At 47.5% G+C, this 24,512-nt stretch overlaps 3 protein-coding genes and 1 pseudogene across 3 annotated transcripts; 1 reads left to right on the plus strand and 3 right to left on the minus strand.

The window, feature by feature from the left end:
- The first annotated feature begins 755 nt into the window (after window positions 1–755).
- LOC117848492 (uncharacterized) lies at window positions 756–3,906 on the plus strand. Its single transcript, XM_034729920.2, has 2 exons — window positions 756–1,178; window positions 1,292–3,906. Exon 2 carries the CDS (start codon window positions 1,344–1,346, stop codon window positions 3,621–3,623), a length of 2,280 nt encoding a protein of 759 aa, XP_034585811.1. The 5' UTR covers window positions 756–1,178; window positions 1,292–1,343; the 3' UTR covers window positions 3,624–3,906.
- A 209-nt stretch (window positions 3,907–4,115) lies between these two features.
- LOC117848493 (uncharacterized) lies at window positions 4,116–6,997 on the minus strand. The gene is made up of 8 exons (XM_072292904.1): window positions 6,651–6,997; window positions 6,289–6,561; window positions 5,913–6,039; window positions 5,441–5,502; window positions 5,119–5,349; window positions 4,840–4,961; window positions 4,619–4,757; window positions 4,116–4,455 (listed from the first exon to the last, which is right to left on the minus strand). Exons 1-8 carry the CDS (start codon window positions 6,954–6,956, stop codon window positions 4,273–4,275), a joined length of 1,443 nt encoding a protein of 480 aa, XP_072149005.1. The 5' UTR covers window positions 6,957–6,997; the 3' UTR covers window positions 4,116–4,272.
- Window positions 6,998–8,414: 1,417 nt separating this feature from the next.
- Window positions 8,415–9,857, minus strand: LOC117849363 (uncharacterized). Its single transcript, XM_072292465.1, has 2 exons — window positions 8,889–9,857; window positions 8,415–8,675 (listed from the first exon to the last, which is right to left on the minus strand). Exons 1-2 carry the CDS (start codon window positions 9,855–9,857, stop codon window positions 8,508–8,510), a joined length of 1,137 nt encoding a protein of 378 aa, XP_072148566.1. The 3' UTR covers window positions 8,415–8,507.
- Window positions 9,858–22,610: 12,753 nt separating this feature from the next.
- On the minus strand, window positions 22,611–24,040 carry LOC140222303 (probable pectinesterase/pectinesterase inhibitor 32; annotated as a pseudogene).
- Window positions 24,041–24,512: the final 472 nt, after the last annotated feature.

A 24,512-nucleotide genomic window follows, 5' to 3' on the forward strand; every position in this document is an offset into this window, starting at 1 on the left:
TGTTTGGCTAGTTGCGATTTTGTTTTATGGTTGTACCATATACTGCAATAACATGATATTCGCAAATTCTTCAATCTTCGAAAATGTATTTGCATGACATGATTTCTTTGCCAGCTTTAAATATGCTTGGGGCGATGCTATTTGCAGTGGCAAATCCAGATGAGATTTTCCAGTGACCGGTGCTAAACAATAATTTTCCACTGAATTAACCAAAGTTCATCGGGTCAGCTGACCCCGATAAACTCCTGGCTATTTGTTATCATTACTGGTACTACTACATATGTTACCGACAAAGCAAATTATATATCATTTTGAGTTCAGGCATTTTGAATTTCATTTTTTTGAATCGGAAATTTCGAGGTGAATTTCAAATATGAATTGGCTATCCATATCGTTCCACAAACAATGCACCACGTGGTGGCAAAATCAAAACATAAGGGAAGTGGACGGTAATTACATTTTACCGGTAAAATGTAATGTCTTCCTACAGTAGAAAAAAAAAGCATGAAACCAAGTACCATTGGCATGTTAGAATAGCGTCAATTAGCCGAACGTTTTTGTTTGAGTGGAGAATGGATGGAGAACTTGTCAATTTTCTTCCTTTTGTACCGAGTTACCCAACACAAATTGGGTTCCCAAAAAGGCCCAACTCCGCCGATGGCAAATCGGGAAATCACCCAACCCTCCGCATCCCTCCGGCCCCGGCTTTGACCTAAATGCCCCTCCCCTCCCGTCTCATCCCCTCCACCCCGCCGCCCCCGTCTTCCACCATTGCCCCTCGTCTCTCCCTCCCCCAATTTCTTCCTCTCTTTGCCCTCCGCGCTGCCACCACCCCCTGCCCCTGCACGGCCTTCAAATCCGCCCGCTGTTTCCCTTCGCGCGCAGCTCCCTCACCACGCCGCGCCGGCGCGGCGGGGCGCCGTTCGGTGGGCGGGTCACGCTTCTTGGATCTCGCGGGGTGTCTGCCTGCCTGGTTGCCTTGGTCTCGGCGTCTCCTGGCGATTCGGGCTGCTTGCTGGGGGGTGATGACTGTGGCTAGTCCCGAGCTGATGGCTGCGTAAAAGGTTGGATTGGTTTTCCCGGCAGAGGGGATTGGATCTTGGCGGAGTTGCAGGAGGCCGGATTGCGACGCCGCTGTGTCCGCCGGGACTGGATAGTCGCCGCCGCTGCGATTTCCGGTGAGTTCTTGACTTTGGTCTCTGCGATTTGAGCTTGTTCTTGGATCCTGTCCGTGGGATTCACTGTTTATCCATGTGTTTCGTCACTGATTCGGGTCGATTTGACTTGGCAGCTTTGTCAGGAATCACTCGAAAGCTGCGTCTTTGCTGGCGCGTTGATCGGCGATGGCGAACCACGAGCTCGTCCTCGGGCACGGGCAGAACGCGGAGCTTGCGCTGGGGCAGAACCACCACGACTTCGGCCAGGACCATGGGCTGGGCCTCGGCCATGGCCACGAGCTCGATCTCGGCAGCCACCACCACGACCACGACCTTGTCTTGGGCCAGTCCCATGAACACGACCATGAACTTGTACTTGGCCAGTCGCACGACCATGACCTGGGGTTGGGGCACCATGACGACGATCACCAGCTGGTACTCGGGCACGACCACCACCACCATGGCGGGGAGCTGGCTTTGAGGCAGGGCCATGAGGGGGACTCCGGAGCACTGGATGTGCAGGGCCACCACCACGATGAGCTTGAGTTGTCGGACAGCCACGAGTTGACTCTTGCTGAGACGCACCACCTTGGCGTCGATCAGAATCTGGATGACCAGCTCACACTTGAGCAGGCTCATGAACTCGCATTGCATCCACATGACCTCTCCCAGGCTCCTCTCGCAGTTGCTCCTGTTGTCCAGTCACGGACCATGGTTGTGAGCCCCGAGTTTCAGCTTGCAGTGGGGCAGGAGTTTCCGGAAGTTATGAGCTGCCGCAGGGCCATCCGCAACACTGCCATCGCCTGCCACTTTGAGATACAGACAGTGAAGTCTGACAAGACAAGGTTCACTGCTAAGTGTGCTGCTGAGGGCTGCCCGTGGCGCATACATGCTGCAAAGCTCCCTGGTGTGCCTACCTTCTCCATCAGAACCATACATGACAACCACAGCTGCGTGGGGATCAACCATCTTGGCCATCAACAGGCATCTGTTCAGTGGGTTGCAAACACTGTTGAAGAAAGGCTACGTGAGAACCCACAATGCAAGCCCAAGGAAATTCTGGAAGAAATACACAAGGCCCATGGGATCACACTATCCTACAAGCAAGCTTGGAGAGGGAAGGAGCGCATCATGGCTGCAGTTCGAGGGTCTTTTGAGGAAGGCTATCGTCTCCTGCCTGAGTACTGTAAGCAGGTGGAAAGAACAAATCCAGGAAGTATTGCTCGAGTCTATGGAAACCCAGATGACAATTGCTTCAGGAGGCTCTTCATATCATTCAATGCTTCAATATTTGGTTTTGTGAATGCATGTCGTCCACTCATTGGGCTTGACAGGGTCCTTCTGAAAAACAAGTATCTTGGTACCTTGCTTCTTGCAACTGGCTTTGATGGCGATGGTGCTCTCTTTCCTTTGGCATTTGGCGTGGTTGATGAGGAAACTGATGAGAACTGGGTATGGTTCTTGTCTGAGTTGCATGAGTTGCTGGAGAAGAACACAGAGAACATGCCAAGGCTCACCATCTTATCAGATAGACGGAAGGGTATTATTGATGGGGTTGAATTCAACTTTCCAACTGCATTCCATGGGTTCTGTATGCGCCATGTTAGTGAAACCTTCAAAAAGGAGTTCAGCAATCCGCAGCTTGTCAACCTTCTCTGGGAAGCTGCTCATGCACTGACTGTGATAGAGTTTGAAACTAAGCTGCTGGAGATAGAGGACACCTCACCAGAAGCTGTTGTTTGGATAAGGCATCTTCCTCCTCGTCTTTGGGCCACAGCTTACTTTGAGGGGACAAGGTACGGACACCTAACAGCAAACATCACCGAGTCACTAAATTCCTGGATACTGGATGCATCTAGCCTTCCTATAATTCAGATGATGGAATGCATCCGTCGCCAGCTAATGACGTGGTTCAACGAACGGCGTGAAGCAAGCATGCAGTGGACAACAATCCTTGTGCCCCTGGCTGAGCGCCGTGTCCAAGAGGCCATTGAGCGTGCGCGGGGCTACCAGGTGGCCCGAGCCAATGAGGCGGAATTCGAGGTCATCTCGGCTCACGAGGGAACAAATATCGTGGACATCCGCAACAGATGCTGCTTGTGCCGGGGATGGCAGCTCTACGGGGTGCCCTGTGCTCATGGTGTGGCGGCGCTCCTCTCCTGCAGACAGAACGTCCACCGCTACACTGAGAGCTGCTTCACCGTAGCAACATACCGCAAGACATACTCGCAGACCATACACCCAATCCCAGACAAGACCCTCTGGAATGAAACTGCAGGCCAAGGCCAGGCTGAAGAGAACAAGTTGGAGATAATCATCAACCCACCAAAGTCACTGAGGCCCCTAGGGAGGCCAAGGAAGAAAAGGGTCCGCGCGGAGGACCGTGGGCGAGTCAAGCGAGTCGTTCACTGCAGTCGCTGCAACCAGACAGGACACTTCAGAACTACATGTGCTGCTCCAATATGAAAATGTCATCATACATGCAGTGTTGAAATCCCAAATAGCTGCAGTATTACTGAGACAAGTTAGAACTTAGTGTCTATTGTGCAAACTTCTTGCTTGCAGGTGGGCGTCTTCGGCTATATACTTACTGCTGCCGTTCTAGCATTGGATTAATAATGTTAATTTCAGTTATATATATCTCTTGCCAAATCGAGGGAAATAGTGTGTCTACTTTCTCGAATTGTTGTATATGAGTAATGAGATACTTGTTTTATCGCCAAGAATGAGTTGCTGCTTTCTCAGTTAATTTTATCTCCAAATATCTTTTTAAGTAAATTTCACTAAAATACAACATTCTTGCCCTAATTGTAACAAAACTACGACTCCTACCAGCCATTTCACAAAACTACAAATTATGTGGTAGATGTGAATTGTACTCGATTTCTCTGGCTCTTACATGTATGTGGTGCTGTTATGCTGTATTTTCTCATGACGAGGAATTATGCGTTAGCCAGATAAAATTTCAAACAAAATTTTCTACATCAATGATACATGTACATTCTGCATGTTACGATACATAAGTTCCTTGTAACAAAAAAAGAAGAAATAAAAATCAACTCATCATTTACAAACTACATCAGACTATCAGTACAAAATTGCCAATCAATGTTCATCATATGCTCGGCATCAACTGAGCTTGTGCTACTAGTAGCTTCGCTTGTGCTACTTGTGGCTTCTGAGAGTCTAACCCGGGAAACTGACCAATATCATGCCCTTCAACTTGGCTTAGGTTTTCATGCAAACCGATCGCAAACTCTTCAGGCCTTTCACCTTGACTCACAAAGTAGTTAGCTATCTGCATTACCAATGTAATTCATATTATTTTCTTTTAGTCAGCCGTAGCACTAGTTAGCTTCTCATTAATGATAAATATGTGCTGTAGAATGTTCTATATAGCAAAGGACATCTGAATCTGTGCTGTAGAATGTTCTATATAGCAAAGGACATCTGAATCTTACATGGTTTGCAAGAGACATTCCACTTAAAACTGCAGTTTCTATGCTCGAACCTGTAAGCCAATCACCGCAAATGCCTGCTCGTCCAAGGGGATCAAATATGCAAGATACTCCTGGAGTGTTCATGGGCAGAGCTGCACCCCTGCGATTTCAACATTAGTTTGTCACTGTGTTTCAACTTAGTGGAGAAGTAGAAGAGATTCAAGAAATGCATTTTGTTATACCACAACTGCACCCTTGTGTAAATTGGTTGATGAAGAGATCCTTTGGATAACCCCAAAGCATGTTCTACTCCTTCAAGCATGTCTTCCTTCACTTTTTCTGCTGTGACTTTTGGGATATTTTCCTGAAATTAAAAGTTTAATCCATTAGAGAGCTCAAAACATATAAAGCTGAAATAATCTTGGAATCTCTAGGCTTTTAATCTGCTGTCTGTCAAGTAATTATAATATTGGGTGGTGCAACCAAATTATACGACTAACAGATTTCAGCAAATAAGCCACCTGCGGGACTTTGTTTCTCTTTCCATAAGCAGCAGTGCTGAAAAATGTCCAGCACTCAGGTGTGCCCGTCTGCGCTGGAAAAAGTTTAAGGGTATTGTTGCCCATCCAAGAGAGGGAATCAACATCTCTCACAAACGCTCCTTCAAATGCTCCATGAGAATCATCATGTGGGATCGGAAGAGGATCTTCAAATGCCGCAAGGAGTGCCCAGACAGAACTGAGCTCTAGTCTCTGATCATTGAAGGTATAAGACTCAGTAAGAAATGGAAGATAAGTATACGTCTCGTGATTCCAAAATTTGTGCAATAGTGAACCACAATACCTTCATTTGTTTTGTTAGCAATGGCAATCCTGATGTAGAGAGCAGACGGTTCGCACATTTCCCTGATCAGTGTAACAGAAGGATCAGCTAGGAATACGATGCCACTAAAAAGATTAGAAATTTGGTTTGCCAAAAAAGACACACATTTCCTGCAATGAAGTCAGGGGAGGGCACAACTATGGTCTATGGACGTGTGAAATAATATATATATATATATATATATATATATATATATGTTATAATGCAAATGTGATACTTAAGCAATGCTATTCTCTTTATACATCGAGCTACTTTATTTAATAATGTGAGCCATCAGGGTTGCCCAAAACATGTAGAGTATAAACAAAGACTGAGTGGAAAAGGCTGAGCTTCAGAAGTTTACCACCTAATTTTAGAAAATGAGCAAAATTATGCAATTGTGCTTTGCCTAAAGAAACAATATTTTTCCTATTAGAAAGGAATCTGTACTGACCATTATGAGCTATCACAATTGCATCATATTCACCACGAGGCTTTTCATTCTCAAACAAGCGCCACAGGCCATTGAATGGCTCAAGTTTGCTTATCCAACAAGGCCGCACAACTTTAATCATATCAGACTGCACAATGTGACATGCGATTCAGCAATTGAATGGGCATTCATCAGCCAATGTTCAGCAGACAATTGAGTTGTACTTCATGCTAATTGGATTGAACTATAAGAAAATAAAATCAGAACAAACCTCTTTGGCAGGATATGATGGGTGCAATATTTACTGAATCATAGTTCAGGAAACTGGATAATTACGAATCACTTCAAAGTTCAAACTACATTCCCCGGAGCTTGCATAAGGTGGAGTTGGATATACCTCAGGCAGCATGGCATCTGCAAGTGAGCGCATCCCATTCACGCCGATGTACCTTGGCGTTGACGAAGGTATGGGCTTGAAACGGCCACCGGCTTCGAGCTCCCCGATCAAGCCACTCCACTCACGGACCAGCCCTCTGTCGAGCCACTCGTCGACCAGCCTTTGGAACCTCTCGTCGCTCGCGGTGAAGAACTGCGCCGCGTGGTCGAACACCAGCTGCTCGCCGCCCTCGACGAACCGGGTCGCCATCCTACCCCCTAAGCCATGCATCCCCTGCATCAGCAGCGAGCCTGTGCGGTGAGCCTCGCGCGCTGGATGGGAGTGAGGGGAGGGGAGGGAAGGTAAGTGGGGGCGGGTCGAACCGTGTCGAAGACGACGGAGCGGACGCCGCGTGCGGCGAGGGCGGACGCGCAGGCGAGGCCTGAGGCGCCGCCGCCGATGACGGCGACGGTGGGGTCGGCGGGGACAGGGGTGGAGAACACCACCTGCTCCTGGTGGAAGCTCTTCTTGATGGCCGACTGCCGCGAGAAGCCGGGCTTCCCGCGCCGGCCCCGTCGCGGGGGTCCCCTCTGCGTCGCTCCTCCGCTGCCGGAGGAAGCGGCCACCACCCTGGCGAGGCGGGCCGCCGGGAGCGCGGTGGCAGGGGCGAGGAGAGGAGACGGCGGCATCACAGCTTGCTCGACGAAATGCGAGACCGCGAACCGGACCGTTATCTGATTACGGGGTTGGATTTCTGTTATTCTTCAATCGACAGAAAAGTGAAAAAAATATGAACCCCATTGTACCAAGCGGACAGCATCCAACTCTAATCGAACTTCTCAAAAATTTTACTTATTTTTTTCTTTCGGTTTTCCAACCTAATTGGCCCTAGAGCATCTTCCACATGTATTTAAGAAACAAATGTTCCCTATTCCTATTTAAAAAACAATTGTTCCCTATTACTGGTTAAAGGAGAGTGAGAAACACGTTTTCAACACAGAGAAGATAGGGAACATATTTGGTGAGGTGCAGGGGAAACGGACGCCTCGCTAGGATTAAGAAAAGTGGCCGGCCGGCGGGAGTTAAGCGCAAAATAATCACACCATTAGATTAGCATCTTGTGATCTTGATAGTTTCTAAAGTTACACATGGTAGATGGTTTCCACCGTAGACGTTCCCAAGAAGATAAGTGACTTCTCTGTTTCCCTTCCCTTCCACCGAATTATGTAGGTCCCACCGTCGGTGAGTAATCTATTTTTTCTTTTTTTTCTCTCCCTTCTCTCCGGCATCTAGCAAAGGAAGGCTAGTCCGCCAGGCTGACACGACAGGACACCGATGCGACCCGTCAGTGTGGTAGGATGATGATGCGATGGGAGGGAGACGCAAAGTCAAGGCGGTGGCCACGCGTGACCGAATCCACGCGACCATGTGTTAGCCGGCCTTCAGATGCAAGAGAGGTAGAGATACCAAGGTAATGGTTTGTAGTCTGATTTTTATTTTAAGTGTGATATCCATTTCATTAGACTTCACAGCTCTGGATTGAAGCCGGTGCTACACTGATAGCAGTCCTAGGATGGCCGGCTGCAGCCGATGGAGCGCGACCACCTTAGCTCCATGCTAGTACCCTGCCCTTTCCTTAGTTGTGTTTGGTTTGCGCAATGTAGCATCCAATATGTAAAACATCCGTGTGCGTGTGCTCGGAAAGGCCCGCGTTGCAAGAACTTGTTCATTTTTCTTCTTAATAAAAAGATACGCTTAGCTCAGGACCATGCTTCAATAAAATCAATACTTGCTATCTTCGGTACAATAACGTTATTAACGACTTGGTCATCACTGTATCTTTTTAAGATCCATAGCTTGAAATTTACAGGTTGATCTCTAAAGAATCACACGGATTTTTTTAGAAATTGTTTAGGATACATGTGATGGCTTTTATTTCTTCAACCGTAACGAACTCTAGTGCTAAGTGCTAACTACCGATCAAGCAGGTTGTTATGTTTTATATAAAATATAAAATGGCTGCAAATTTATTCTGTTAAATTTGCAGATGTACCGTTCTACGGGTAGGGAGAGAGTAATTAGTTACAAAGCATGAGAGAGGCTTTACAGTAACAGGTGTTGAGCTAAAACTCAATTAAGCAAAGAGGCAAGCTAAACAAAGTTTAAACAGGGCTTAGCCGTTGGGTTTAGTAACCTAACTCGAGCGAGTGCTTTAACAGTCGTGCAAGTCATGATCTCGGCTAGAAGCCCAAAATCCACCACCGGCCCAGGGCCACGACCGCCGGCTCCCGCTCCTCCTCCTCCTCCTCCCGCGGCGCGCGGCACGCCGCCTCCGGGTCCCACCGCCAGGACTCGTCGCGCCGCTGGCCGTGGTGGCCCAGGCTCCAGCGCCAGCTCCACCGCCCGGAGAGGGACGACGCCGAGGAGGCGAGGTTGTCGCGGCGGTCCCGGGATTCCCCCATCCCGCGGGACCTCGCAGCCTCCGCGGGGGCTTCTTCTTCGCCGGGGGTTGTCACCGCGGCTGGCGTCGCCGTCTTGGCCACCGCGGCCTCCGGGTCCCACCGCCACGAGTCGTCGTGCCGGCGGCTGTGGCTGCGGCGGCCCTGGCTCAGACGCCCGCTCCACCGCCCGGAGAGGGACGACGCCGAGGCGGCGACGCGGTCCAGGTACTCGCCCAGCCACCCGCGGGACCCCACCGCCTCCGCCAGAGCTTCGATGTGGGCTGCCGTTGCCGGCGCCGCAGGGGCCGCCGGCCTCAGCCTGGGCGCCGCCGCGGGGCGGACGATGCGGGATACGATGGCCTCGACCTCCTCGTCGACGCGGTAGTTGAAGGAGCCGCCGAGCGAGTAGGTGCGGCGGTGGTCGCCGTCGCCGCCCGCGGCCGAGCAGGAGAGGCGGTTGCTGACGCTGCCGAGCTCGACGCGGAAGCTCCTGCTGCTTGTCCGCGAGCCGAGCGGCTCCTGTCCCGCCGCGGCGGCGGGGGCGGGGAGCGGCGGGAGCGGGAACGAGACGGCGCTGCGGCAGATCGGGCAGACCGGGTTGGTGCGGAGCCACGCGTCGATGCAGGCTGCGTGGAACGCGTGGCGGCACGTCGGGAGCAGCCGCAGCCCGGCGTCGGGCTCGAACGGCGACAGGCAGACCGCGCAGTCGGGGGAGTTCTTCGGCAGCGCCGCCAGCGCCGACGCCATGGTGAACAACGGCAGAGACGCGATCAGGAGCTCCATGTCCTCGTCCGCGCCAGCCTCCCGCCGCTCCCCCTCCACCTCCACCCGCTCCGTCGCCGGACGCGCCTCCGCCCGCCTCACCGCCGCAGCGATCCTCCGCGCCGCCCCTACCGCTTCCACCTGCTCCCTCCCCGCAGCGGTAGCCCTCGTGGGCTCCCCTGCCTCCGCTTGCTCCCTCCCCGCCGCCCCTTCCCCCGCCTCCGCTTCGGACGGCGCGCGCCGTGGACGCGACGACGACGAAGCTGCCCAGCGGCGGAGGAGGTAGCGGAACAGCACGATCGCGGCGATGGCAAGCAGGAGCACGCCACCGGTGATGAGCAGCGCGGACTTGAGCGACGGGGCGTCGTCGGCGGGCAGCGGCGCCATTAATTGCGAAGTGGAAAGCAAAATTGAGGAAGCGAATCGCGGAAGGGTTTTGAAATTTCGAACACGCCCGGTTGTGCCCGTGCCCGTGACGCCGTGACACATTAGGAAGGGAATTTCCAAATTCAGCTGAGGGGAAAATCACTTGTAATCTTCTGGTGACGTAGAATTAATTTAGTTGCCTTATTAATTCAGAAGAATATATGAATTAACAGTCATGATATTACCTTGCCAAGTATGAGCTGTTGCTTTGCCTGGTGAACAGTATCACCAATTTTCTGAGACACTGATCCTTGTCTTTCACATAGCTAATGCTCTATTTTTTCTTCATAAAAAACAGCATCACTACCACGTTTTGTGTAATCTAGTGATGTTTCATATAGCCCTGATTGTTATTATGCTGTATTTTCTTCATATCATCAAACTTTGTATGCACGATGAAATTAAGATCATGCGGACCGATAAACTTCAAATGGAGAGAAGTATAACCATAGCTTGTAGCAAAACTACTAATACATCAATGGTGCATGTACATTATGCAGGTAACAGAAATATACCAACTGCTGGGAACAAAACCCAGCTCAATAGCTCATCATTTACAAGATTCGTCGACGATCGCTGCAAAATCATCAACTGGAGTTCATTGTAGGCTCAGCATCAGCTGACTTTCAGCTACTGCTGGCTTCTGAAAGTCTAACCCGGGAAACTGGCAGATATAATGACCTTGAACTTGGTTAAAACTCAAAAGTAATCCACTGCAAACCCTTCAGAACTTCAGGTTGATTATCTCCACACCACGACTCACCAAGCGCAAGCAGTCAGCTGTCTGCATTAAAAGAACAAAATTTGACCAGGGTGTAATTAACAGTATTGAACTGGCGCTGATGATTTTGGACTGGTCACTGGTAACATAGCGTCCAGAGTTGTGTAAACGCACAATGTTCTAACTTCTAAGAAAGAGCAAAGGGAATGCTACATGGTTCGCAAGACTCGTACTGCTGCTTCTATGCTCAAGCCTGTAACCCACAGATGCCTTCCTGCTCATCCATTGGGGGTCCAATATGATCATAAGCCACAAAGCAAGTTCTACTCCTCCAGCCTCCAGGCATGCCTTCCTTCTTTTCTACTGTGCCCTTTGAGTCGTTACTGATAACTAAGATTAATATCCTCAAAGGGCGGTAACATAATTTCTGCACTGCTCAAGATTGTTGGTTTTCTTCGTGTTGGATTTCTTTACGCTAGTCTCGTCGCTGAATCATTGGTATATCAGAAGGCACTGATGCAAAACTGCTCTGCTGATGGAATGAAACATTGTACTGAAGATAGGAACTTGATAGGCTTCTTATATCTTGAGATGATGAAGTTTTGATCTCACAGAAGAAAAGGCCACAAAAAATTGCACTCGACCAGTCGAAGGTATATCTTGGTTGGCACCTCCTGCACGATTATTGCTCGAGCAGAGCAGTGCCTTCCTGGGCCACACATCGAGACTAGGTATTTCGGGGCGTTTGTCACGCCCAATGACACAGGACACGTCGGTCTGAATTCGCAATCCGACCGTCCACAAGCAGCCGCGCCTACGCGGCTGTCCTTGTCTCCGGCGCCCTCACAGCTCCCTGCTGGCGCCCTGCCCGTCCCGCGGTGCCACCTCCAGGCCGACCGCCGCCTGCGAGCACGGCCACGACGTCGCCTGCCGCTGTGGCTCTAGCACAACATGATGCTGCGAGCTCGATGCCCCCACTGGCGTGGCCTGCAGGAAGGTGCTGAACGCCATGAAGCCGGCATCAACCCCAGCATCCTCTTTTGTGCAACCTGTAGCTCCCGCAAGCAGCAGCCACTGCCTTCACCAACTCTAGAGTGAAGGATGCACACAACCTGCTCGACGGAATGACTGCAAGGTATATTCATTTGCTTTGTGATAGCTGAAAGCTGTGATGCTTCAACATTGCGTTGTTTTGAGATGCAGGAAGATGCAAATGCATCTGTCTATCGCTTCTATCACCTGATAGTATAGACGAAAGACAAAAATACATGATCAATTTTGGAATTAGAGAGTAGGCTGCATTTGCCTTGTTTGAAATGTTTTTATCTGAGTGAACTATTCTTTCTGTGTTTTCATGTTTTGCATAGTGATAATTAGATCCAATTTTAGGCATGGAAGTATATTATTTTCAGTTTGCATTTCGGCGCCATTCTTACCCATGGATGTCATTACCATTTACATTAATTAGATAGATGTGTTTTATTTGTGGGTAACAGTTAAATCAAATGAAACCAACTAACTGCAGACCGACTACTCTAACTACTTTCATTGATCCATGGCAAAAAGAATAAACTACTACTGTAATGAACAATTGCATACCGATCCTACACACTCCATCTTGTTTATTGGCCAGGAACGGAAACAATTGCATACCTCCTTTTGGTGTCCTGGCCACTGATGCCACGATGTCGCTGGGGTCGGCACGGGGTGTGGGTTGGGAGCTCGTAGCTGCTGCAGAGTCAGACACGAAATACATATATGATCCAACAAGTTTTTTGCTGCATGCAGCTAATTCAATGCAGTGTATGCAGGAGGTGAGTGTTGAAATATGCAATGCATACTTGAAACATTTTAGAAGATTGTGGAGATCTCAAGAGACTAACTTTGCCATGTATAAGGATAAGATCATGGCAAAGTAAGAAGGTTTTAGAAAATTGGAAATAATGCATAAGGCATAATTGTCATCCTTCATGGTGAAGTATAGAATACTTTAAAACTAGATATTCTAGTATGGTAGAAATATAAGAAACTAGGTAAAGATGAGGATGGTTCTAGAGTTAGGATATTTTGTATTGAAGAGTGTGGAAGTTGCCACATGGCAACACCACAATGATCATGAGCACATATAAATAGAGGTGCTCCCCTCCCTCCTAGCTGATTTCTCAGCAGTGAGCGAGGCCAATTATTAGCATATACATGCAAAACGTAGTATAATTAATAAAGACCGAACAGTCAGTTAAGAGACAGGACCCACCAAAAGCCTTTGGGTTTATCACTATATTTGCATTGAAAGGCTAAAGTTTAGCACTAATTCAACCAAACAAGAGAGTTAATCGGTGGACGAAACTTTAGTTAAACTAAAAAACTGTAAAGCATCAGCTAGGATAAACTTTAGTTAAGTCAAAAAAGATGTAAAAGTATTAGTTAAGATAAACTTTAGTCAAGTACATATTTGGTCAGATACATTATTTTAGTAAGCATTTTTACCATTACCGTTTTGTCATTGTATAGGTTAGACATGAATTTTTACACATATACATATTGAAGTATGCACTCAGGTCGTCCATGCTCTAGCTTCGCCCCTGGCGGCCCGTAATCTACGAACCAGAGCGTCAAAAATTTCTATGCGAGGCGCTAGTCCTGGCTCCCACAGGCTCTTCTTAAACCTTCTCTTCCTGTTATCCTCTTCACGAGCATACTTCAAGAGTTCTTCGGCATGACTTGCGCTTGTTGGTCTTGCGCTTGTTGGTCTTGCTGCCCTTTTTTTTCATCCTCGTGCCTTCTCACAAAGTACTGGAACCTTTTGAAATGATCCATAAACAGCAAGCAAGGTAGGTAGAATGGATCACAGTGGCGTGTCAGGAGCATAACGTCATTGACGCTCATCTCATGCACACGACAGTCTCCAAATTCTATGCCCATCGTCTCTTCCATTTCCAACCCTGCAATAGAGTGAAATAGACATGGTGATTAGTCAATTCAAATTGAAGCAATCTCTTGCTAGAATTCATTACAAGTTATAACACAAATAAATAAACAAATGTTGCAATTTTGAATGGAGCAAGAATAGCATAGACCAAGCAGCCAGATCCAGAATAAAGAGAAGTAAGAATTAACAGCATCAAGTTGTGACTCATTATATTACTGCATGCTATTTCCACCTATTAAATCTAGCAAGCTCTAATTGTAAAAAAAACCATGACCCTTGTTTGTCTACAAGTAGTAATCCAAGTAGCATCTCTAATTGCAAACCAAAGCCTATTCAATTCAGCAAGGTGATCTATGACCCTATTAAACTACACAAGTATGAGTACTCATCTAAAAGGTTAGAAAGGAAACAACGGCCGAGTAGGTGGTGGCAAACCAGGTTCTTCAAGGAACATGTATAATTCATACGTAAGATGTTAAAAGAAACAACATTTTGTTTATCGCCACCAGCTATAAATTTATCATCAAAACTTCCAAAGTCTAGAACTGAACCATCTCTTGTTATCACTCTCAAGCAAAAGAATTGGAATTTACTCTCAAGCAAAAGAATTGGAATTCAGAAAAGCATATTAGTGAAAGAAGCTGAAACATCTCTTCCAATTGAATAGTTTGTTCAGGTTCAGACTATTCAATTGTCAATACACAAGCAATACAAAAGCACTCAGGTAGTCAGGTTTCAGACCATGACAAAAATTTCTGAATGACAATTTGCCCATGTACTTTACCAAATCTTGCAACGTATGACTAAAGCTATCAGATCTAAGAGATGTTTCTAGGCAAATAACTATCTTGTAATCTAAACAGCTTCCAACCCCCATCAGTTGACCATAAATTTGACAGTCTACAAAGTTAGCAAGTGCTCCTATTCAAATATGAATCAGCGCTATCTGCAGGTCAGGATAGTAGGCAAATAACTAGTTTATTACCTAAACAGCTTCCTGCCGCTCCAGCTGCCAGTATAGCGAAAGAAAAGTACCTTGGCATACTCATCATCAAGAAGCCTAAGAACCCATACACGCAGGAATGTCTTTCTGTTCTACCCAGCTTTGTGATAGCTGAAAGCTGTGATGCTTCAACATTGCGTTGTTTTGAGATGCAAGAAGATGCAAATGCATCTGCCTATCGCTTCTATCACCTGATAGTATAGACGAAAGACAAAATACATGATCAATTTTGGAATTAGAGAGTAAGCTGCATTTGCCTTGTTTGAAATGTTTTTATCTGAGTGAACTATTCTTTCTGTGTTTTCATGTTTTGCATAGTGATAATTAGATCCAATTTTAGGCATGGAAGTATATTATTTTCAGTAGTTGATCATTCTTCATGGAATAAGATAATCTATAGTCAATAGTCCGAATTTGGCATTGAAATTTCTGAGTGTATGAACAAGACCACAAGAATTAACACTTATCAAATTGCTGCCATTAAATCCACCTTGATAGTACATTTATTTGGTATTGCAGATGTGATATATTTTCCTATAAACTTGGTCAAAGTTAAAGGAATTTGACTTAGGACAAAACTAAAATGTCCTACGTTTTGGAACAGAGTACTTGCCACCTCTAACTAAATTTGCAGGGACTTGACTGGCAAATGCATGCTAATGAATTACAAATGAAATGCCATTGTTATATTCTTTGCTTAATGATCTCAGACCAGTACTACATACTATACACTACTTGCCACCTCTCACTAATTTTGCAAAAACTTGAATGGCAAAAGCATACTAGTGAGTACTGATCGTATATATTCTTGATGGCTTTACTATTTTATTTCAAGAATGCAGGGGGATTAAAAATGAAGAAAGACACTTAAATAATACCGATGTTTCTAATGTGTAACTGAACAAATATGCAAGGAGATACATGTAAATTGCGATAACCTGGACTAAATCCGACAAAACACAATAATGACAGAATAGGACAGTAGTGGCAAATTGGCCAAAGTTTCATGAATTTTCACTCTGAATACAATATTATCATTATGACCTCAAAGCTTTGACCTCGTAGTTAAAATGCCATTATGCCAATTGATCCTACCAACATTTATTCACCCATGTATGATACTGGATTGAACTAATGAGTTCCAAATCACGCATAAAAACGCAAGTAAGCAATGTCATTAGCTTTGTGAAATGGATGCTTGGATACTCACAGGCTAGCCTGGTGACCAGGGACATGGGTGGGTAGGAATGTCGGCCGCTTCAGTATGATGCGGCCATGCTTCCAGTACGGACCTTGGGGCGGCGGGGCGTGCCCCCCTCTCCCACTCCCAGATGACATCAACCTCCTTTGATGATAGTGATACGGTGTAGTCTTCATGGCGTGCGCGGGGTGGTGGTGGTGGGCTGAGGATGCGACGCCAGTGAGCAGGTCCTTGCGCGAACCAGCATCGAGTAGGTCGGCGTCGGCGCTGACCTCGTAGCCGGCAACGCCATCGCGCTCAGGCTGGGGTGCCCGGCTGCTCCAGACAGCGTCCTCGTGCGCGGTGAAGCCGAGCCCCTGGTTTCTCGCGCTCACTCGCTGGAGAAGTGAATGAAGTCAGTTGGTCGTGGCGGCGAGGTGGTGGCGCAGAGGAGAGGAAGCAGCCGCAGAGGAACTCTGCTCGCAGCTGAAGCAAAGCGGGGGACGGGCTTGAGGGAGCCCGCAGCCGCAGGGCTCGGTCTCGGTGAAGCCAAGGACCTCGTAGGTGTCGAGCCCCGCCGTGCTGCCGAACATGCCATCTTGGTGGAGCGGATCCAGCCTTCCCTCGCCAGCACCTTGTGCGGCGCCACGCCAGATCACGCCGAGGAGGCCGACTCCCTCGCGGCAAGGTGGGTCGAACCGGATGGTCCCGTCGGAGATGGTACGCGTGGGAGCGCTGAGGATGATCACACCGTCGACGCCGTCGCGCCCAGGCAGGGCCACCACCCGGCTGCTCCCGCTAGCGCCCTCGACCTTGGAGCAGCCGCTCCGGCCAGGGCCAGCGGCCCGCAGGGCAAAGCCACGTTAGGCTTGCCAAGTGCACAGGTATCATGAAAAAAATAAAATTTTAGAGATTAGAACTTAATTTCCACCGTGCACTTCCTAACCACCATCCGGCTCAGCAACCCACGCTTACTGTGCTTGCATACTTTTTCTGCAGGCAGGATAGGGCTATAAATAAACAAGGCAGTTCAAAGCATTGGATCAGAAAAAACCCACACGGACTGGCCAGTGGTTGTTTGCTAACAAGTCAAGTGTGTCGCGCGCATGACAAGTAAGAGTTTCACTAGTAGAAAAATGACATTCCATTCTCAACAAAAATCTCGGTTGTTTTTGGAACCGGGACTACAGATAGTTCTGGTCTAAATTTTGTAGTCCGTGGAGACACCTTTAGTCCCAGTTGGTGTTACCCACCGCGACTAAAGGAGATTTTTAGTCCCAGGTGAAGATACATGACTAAGATGGAGACCTTTAGTCCTGATTAATTAGTCCCGGTTGGGAAAACGACACACGCGAAATTGCGATTGCTCAAAACGCAAAAACTTCATCGTCCAGGTTCCAAATTGCAAGTCGCAAAAGATGGGGAGGCATCGTTCGCTCATCGCCGGTTGCTGCAGCACGCCTACTCGCCAAATCAGTGCCCACGGCTTCAATATGCTCGTAAACTTCCTTTTCTATTTCTCTCCTCCACAGCATCCTTCCGGAATCTTATTTTGCTCCAAATTTCAATGGTATGCAACTGATTTCCTCACGAATATTTTGAGTGCAAATCAATTTGTTTGAAGTAATAGGGTAGTGTTTCAATTTTTTTGTCACCAATTCTGATCCATTCTTTTAAATTGCAATGTTAGGGTCTGCATTTAGAGGTTTTGCTTTTGCAAATTGCAACAAACAGGCAACTAAGAAAAGATCCATCGATATTTGAGACTTGAGGTATTGGAGTAATATACAAAATTATGTAATTAGGAAATTGGTGTAATAATATTGGAAATATCTATTTTTCATCTCTCAAGTATTTTGGAAGTGTCCATCATATTTTAATTGATGCAAATCGATCCCTTAATATTATTATATCGATGCACTAATCATCCAGGTCCTAACACTTTTTCCTACAATATTCATTTTAGTAAATATTTTTACCATTACCGTTTTGTTATTGTATAGGTTAGACATAGATTTTTATACATATACATATTGAAGTGCACACTCAGGTCGTCCGTGTTCTAGCTTCACGCTCGACAGTGGGCGTCACCTCTTATGCATGCACCACAAAGTAAAGTAAAACAATGCAAACGAATACAGTAGAGTATGCATAATAAAATTGACTGCTTCACCTGCTACCCAGCACTTGTACACCAAACACATCACGCCACCGATCGTAAGGATGCCTCCGATGATGCTCCCCACCACGATCCCAGCCAACACCCCACCAGACGGTCCAGTGGGCCGCTGCGTCTCGAGCGGCGGAGGGCTAGGCGACGGCGGCTGGCAGGGCGGAGAAGTTGGGGATGATGGCGGCGGAGGGGGGAGAGGGGCAGCAACCGGCAGTTGAACCGCCTCCTTGCGGCCCCCGCACGTGCCGTAAAGCATCCACACCAAATCTATGCCGAGGTTGGCTTCGGCGAAGGTGACGTACTCGCCGACGTTGCAGAAACAGCCACGGTCCGGGTTGTCTACAGTGTCCAGCAACACCGAGTAGCAGCTTGGAGGAGCAACGGTTATCAAGAATGTACACTGCTCCGCCAGCCTTGCTGCAAGAGTAGAGCTGTTGCATTTCGGCACCATTCTTGCCCATGCATGTCATTACCATTTACATTAATCAGATAGATGCGTTTTATTTGTGGGTAACAGTTAAATCAAATGAAACCAACTAACTGCAGACCGACTACTCTAGCTACTTTCATTGATCCATGGCAAAAAGAATAAACTACTATTGTAATGAACAATTGCATACCGATCCTATACACTCCATCTTGTTTTATTGGCCAGGAATGGAAACAATTGCATACTCCCTCCATATAGGAAAAGAAAGTCATTTTGGACAAGGTTTGGGTCAATAATTGGGAATATAAATCATGAATAACTTTAAGTTGTTGAGTTTGAAAATGTGAAAGCCATATAAATAGATTTGTCTTTGAAAAATACTTTCATAAAAATATACATATATTACTTTTTGATAAATATTTTTATAAAAACAAGGAGTCAAAGTAATGCTTTGGAGACCGTGTCGCTGTCCAAAACAACTTCCTTTTCCTATACGGAGGGAGTACCTCCTTTTGGTGTCCTGGCCACTGATGCCACGATGTCGCTGGGGTCGGCACAGGGTGTGAGTTGGGAGCTCATAGCTGCTGCAGAGTCAGACACGAAATAAATATATGATCCAACAAGTTTTTTGCTGCATGCAGCTAATTCAATGCAGTATGTGCAGGGGGTGAGTGTTGAAATATGCAATGCATACTTAAAGTATTTTAGAAGATTGTGGAGATATCAAGAGACTAACTTTGCCATGTATAAGGATAAGATCATGGCAAAGTAAGAAGGTTCTAGAAAATTAGAAATAATGCATGAGGCATAATTGTCATGCTTCATGGTGAAGTATAGAATACTTTAAAACTAGATATTCTAGTATGGTAGAAATATAAGAAACTAGGTAAAGATGAGGATGGTTCTAGAGTTAGGATATTTTGTATTGAAGAGTGTGGAAGTTGCCACATGGCAACACCACAATGATCATGAGCACATATAAATAGAGGTGCTCCCCTCCCTCCTAGCTGATTTCTCAACAGTGAGCGAGGCCAATTATTAGCATATACATGCAAAACGTAGTATAATTAATAAAGACCAGATAGTCAGCTGAGAGACAAGACCCACCAAATGCCTTTGGATTTATCACTATATTTGCATTGAAAGGCTAAAGTTTAGCACTAATTCAACCAAATAAGAGAGTTAATGGGTGGGTTAAACTTTAGTTAAACCCAAGAAACTGTAAAAGCATTAGCTAGGATAAACTTTAGTTAAATCAAAAAAGATGTAAAAGATGCTCCCGCAGGCTCTTCTTAAACCTTCTCTTGCTGTTATCCTCTTCACGAGCATACTTAGTTCTTCAGCAGTATCTAGGTTTGGGATAGGATGCTCACAAAAAACATAAACAAAATGTATATGTCTTCAGACCCTCGCAGCTGGCACTGAAACATAAACAAAAAATAGCTTAGTGTCATGCACAAAACCGAACTTGAATTCACTAGAAACAGGCCAATAAACATGCCAAACAATCCGCTCCCCACGACGGACCAAAAAGGGAAAAAACAAGCCAATAAACATGCCAACAATTCGCTCCCCACGACGGACGAACATGGGAAAAAAAAGGCCAATAAGCGTGCCAACAATTCGCTCCCCATGACGGACAAAGGCCAATGAACACAGGAAAAAAGACAGAAACACGGACGAAGAGAAAAATCTCTCCCCACGACGACCGCAATGCAATGCATTTGCGAGAGTACCGATGAAACCGAACCCCCATCCCCCCTCTCAGAACTGGATTCCACAACTGAACCCCATCATCCCCCTCTCGGAACGGGATTCCACGACAACCCGAGGCAAAATAAAATCCTCATCGCGCGTGCGTGCGTCAAAGAATTCAACCCATCGCAGGAAAAAAAATCCCTCCCCACGACAACCGCAATTCGCTGCATTCGCGAGAACACCGATCAAACTTAACCCCATCCCACTCTCGGAACTGATTCTAGCAAAATAAAACCCTCAAGGTCAAGGCGCGTGCGTGCATTGAAGAATCCAACCCACCTCACAGTCCCGGAGGCGCTGACCCCCGCTCGCTCGCTCGCACGGCCGGCAAGCCGCCTCTTCTCGAATCCTTCCTCCTCTGCTCCCCCGCCCCCTTCTCCAAGAAGAACCAAGAGTGTGAATGGCCTCCCTCCCTTCTCTTCTGGAACTGGAAGTCGGCAAAAGCTGCCTCCAAGCCCTCCCCCCACTCCCATGCCCGGCCAGCCGAGTGCGCCCTGGGCTTTAACCCTAGCCGTTGGATTTGGATCCGATGCGGGGCTGGCGCAAGCGAACAGGGCAGGTTTTGCCACGTGTTGATGGATGGTCTCGCGAGCCGGTGAGACATGCCGAGGCAAAAAAAAAATTAAAAAAACGAACACAATTCATCGCTGGCTCTCTTTCATTTATTTTTTCTAGTTTATTCAAATAGGACAAGTTCGACTTTAAATAAAGCGGAAAAAATACCTCTGGCTTTCGTTCATTTATTTTTTTCTAGTTTATTCAAACCGGACAAGTTCAATTGTAAATAAAAAGAAAAAAATTCTAAGAGCAACTGTGACTTTTGAATAAACTCTCGTAACTTTATTTTGTTTGAATTGACCAAGAAAATTTTATCTACCTAATTTAACTGAGCTAGAGAACTAGCTTAACCTCTCGTAACTTTTGGACCGAGCTAAGAGTGTGTTTAGTTAGGCTGTGGATTTTGAAAAAGTTGCTGTGGGCTGTTGAAAAGCAGCTATGAAAAAGTAGTTGTGGAAAAAGTAGAAGGCCGTTTGGTTAGAGCAACTGTGACTTTTGAATAAACTGTCTGAGTGCACCCTACATGTCATTCACAGTCCACCCCACTCAACTCTCTCCCTCTCTCTCACTGACGAGTCCCTTCTTCTTCCTCCCGCTGGTTAGTTCACCCCACGAGGGAACTCTCGCCCACGAAAAATGGCTTGTTAAGAAAAGACGCAAAAATAAATACCTAACAGGAACACGAGGGAAATAAGATGCTAAAGTCCCGCTCCTCTTCATTTTGCAATTTGCATTACCAATTGCAAGTCTAGGACTGTAGGTCTGAAATTGCACTACCAAAATGTCAATCAATGTATTGAATAGAAACTTGAAACTACAAATCGTTGGAGATTAGAGAGAGGTTCGAAGATAATTAGATAAACACCTGAGAGGCGCTTGCTTGGCAGCCTCCATCCGGCCGGCGGAGGCTGCCTGCAACCTGCCTGCTTCCTTCCAGCTGGCGCAGCGGCACGTGAGGGCAGGGCTGCAGGAGGAGAGGAGCATGAGGAACGGAGCCGGTCGGCCGCCGACGTGCATGGGTAGAGCTGAGGCGGCGAAGGTGGCGACGCGAAGCACGAGGCGGCGACCGCGTGGCACAACTCGCGAAGACTCGAGCAGAGGCGAGGACGAGTATGTTTCGGCCGCAGGTGTGTCGTGGGTCCACCCATGGCGGTGCGGCGGCTGGGTGCGGCGAGCGGCGGTGCGCACGGGAAGGGTGACGGGAAATAAAAAAGAACCGGTATCTTTCATAACTAGCGGCAGTTGGATAAATTTTTTTTCCTAAAAGCAGCTGAAAAGTAGGGAAGAAAATGCTGTTGGTTTTGTACTAGAACAAAAGTTATTTTTGACTAAAGCACATCTGACTTTTAGACCCTTTGGTTGGCTTTTGGCTTTTGCAAAAGCAAAAATAGGTTGGAAAATCCAACCAAAGGTATCCTAAACCAGCTAAATGTATCTCTACTACTAAAAAGCCTAATTGGACGACTCGCCTCGCTAATCTTCGTGTCCCCCCTCCTCTTCGTGTCACCATGCGATCTTTGGTGCCGGCAGGTGGCCCCGATGCCTCACTTCATGTTACCCGGTTTCCGGCGGGTCAGGGGTGTTTTGTTATTTAGTCCGGACTAAAATTGATATCACATCGAATATTTGGATGTTAATTAGGAGGATTAAATATGAGCTAATTATAAAACTAAATACACAGATGGAGGCTAATACACGAGATGAATCTATTAAGGCTAATTAATCCATCATTAGCACATGTTTACTGTAGCACCATATTGCCAAATCATGTTCTAATTAGGCTTAATAGATTCGTCTCGCAAATTAGTCTCCATCGGTGCAATTAGTTTTATAATTAGTCTATATTATACTTCTAATTAGTATCTAAATCTTTGATATGATAGGAATTTTAGAAGATCCTAAACAACCAAACACCTCCTAATTCTCGAGGCACTGAGTGAGCCATGGGCACGTGTTGCCGGCCGGAGTCCCATAGTAGTAGTAGCAAGTTTTGGTTAACTTGATGGTCGTCGAGTACATGGTATGCCTATTATGGCGGCGCGCGTTGGCGATACATGAGATGGGAGTATACATGGATGGCGATACATTAGATGGGAGTATACATGGATGGGAGTACACACAGACGATGAACACACGCATAAGCTGCTGCATGCTACTACAGGCCTCCCTTGTACTTGACACCGAAATCAGGAAGCCACTCGTCGCCCTGGATAAACCTCTGGACGGTGAAGTTTGCCGCCTCCGCAGCATCCTTGATTATGTGGAATCCCGGCCAGTTGATGCGCCCTTGGGTGTTGGCGCCGTCCCCCCAATTCTGGAATTCGCTGTAGAATATGGTGTCCAGGTGGTCGGTGTCTCCCCACCTCTCCCAGCTAGCAGGATGGATGATTCCCTCGAGGAACCAGTTCATGAATACGACGTGGGAATGGTTCTCCACGGCCTCCCAAGGTAGGTGGGCACCCGGGCGAGGTTGACGCCCGGCAGCGCCGCCACGGTGCTATCCTGGAAAACAAAACCGGAATGGTCATCGGACGCGTCACGGCCCTACGACGCAGTGGCCACGCGCCACCGGAAGGCGGACCAGAAGGTTGCATCGCTGAAAAACAGCTTTTGCATACCCAAAAACAAAATCCACTGTCCCTGAAATGTTATAGGTGTGATAAAATTGGCGGTTGCAGTCTACGTTGAGGGTGTCCTGGTTACTTAGGGTGTCCTGGTAACCGTCAATCTCACACTATCCGCCGTGATCATGAGGGCGACTCCCGGACCCGCATCCACCCCGGCGGTGTTCTTGATTGTCAGATCTCGGGCCATGAAACCGGTTCCACCAACGCCTGCAAATAAACAAATTAAACACAGTGTCATGTCTAATGTACTTAATTGCAGGCATATGCAGGAAGGCTAGAGTGATGAGCAGGACTTACTCAAGGTTGCTGAATGGGGCATGTCGTGGCCGGTGTGATTGTAGCGGTTACCGGTGATGATGGTGCGCCCCATCCCGTCCCCGATGAGCGTGACGTCGCTCCGCGTGATGTTGACAATCTCGTCGTAGGTTCCGGAGCGTACATGGATTACGTAGCGGCGAGCGGACGTTGCACCGGCTGCTGGGGGCGGCGCGGCGGCCAACGCCTCGTTGATTGTGGCGTAGTGGTTGCCGCCGCCGTTGGACACGACGGCGTCCACCTTGTGACGCCGAGTGCCCACGAGGCGGCGGAGACGCGGCTCCACCCACCGCGGCAAGCCGGCCTCCTCCTCCTGCTCGGCCGCAGCATGGCGGCCGCCTCCTCCGCTCGTCAGCGCAATCACTCCCGCCGGCGTCATGCGCGCGCTGCACTACTCTCAGCTCTCTCACTCTCAGCTCGCGCACTAGCTACTAGCTGCTGCTACCTTTGCTTTGCTAGTTGGATGGACGTACTCGTGGTGACCGCCCGCCCGCCGTATATATAGACCCAAATGGGTGGCCAGCTGGAAGGATGGCTATATACATCCCCACGAAGATATATACAGCTGTCTACCATTTTTAGAGATCAATTAAAAGTGCTTATCTTTGTACGCATGTACATGGAGAGCTATGGAGGATTTTAACCATTCAACGACGGCAAAATTGAACTATATATGCAGAAAAAAAAATTAAAATCAAGGTCTTTAACCCTGACAATCCAAATCGAAATTCATGCATGCAACAAGAATTGGCGTTGGTGCTGCACAAATCGACACCAAAATTGAACTATGCACCTCCCTAATTGAGAATCCGCAACAGGACTTGTGGTTGTGGCCACCCAGATCGAACCAAGAGGTCCCCGCGCCACCGAACTTAGCTTCCTGGATCCCAAATCAAGGAGAGAAGGGTGTTAACGGGGATGG

The sequence above is a fragment of the Setaria viridis genome, chromosome 3 (genome assembly GCF_005286985.2).
Source record: "Setaria viridis chromosome 3, Setaria_viridis_v4.0, whole genome shotgun sequence".
NCBI lineage: Eukaryota > Viridiplantae > Streptophyta > Magnoliopsida > Poales > Poaceae > Setaria > Setaria viridis.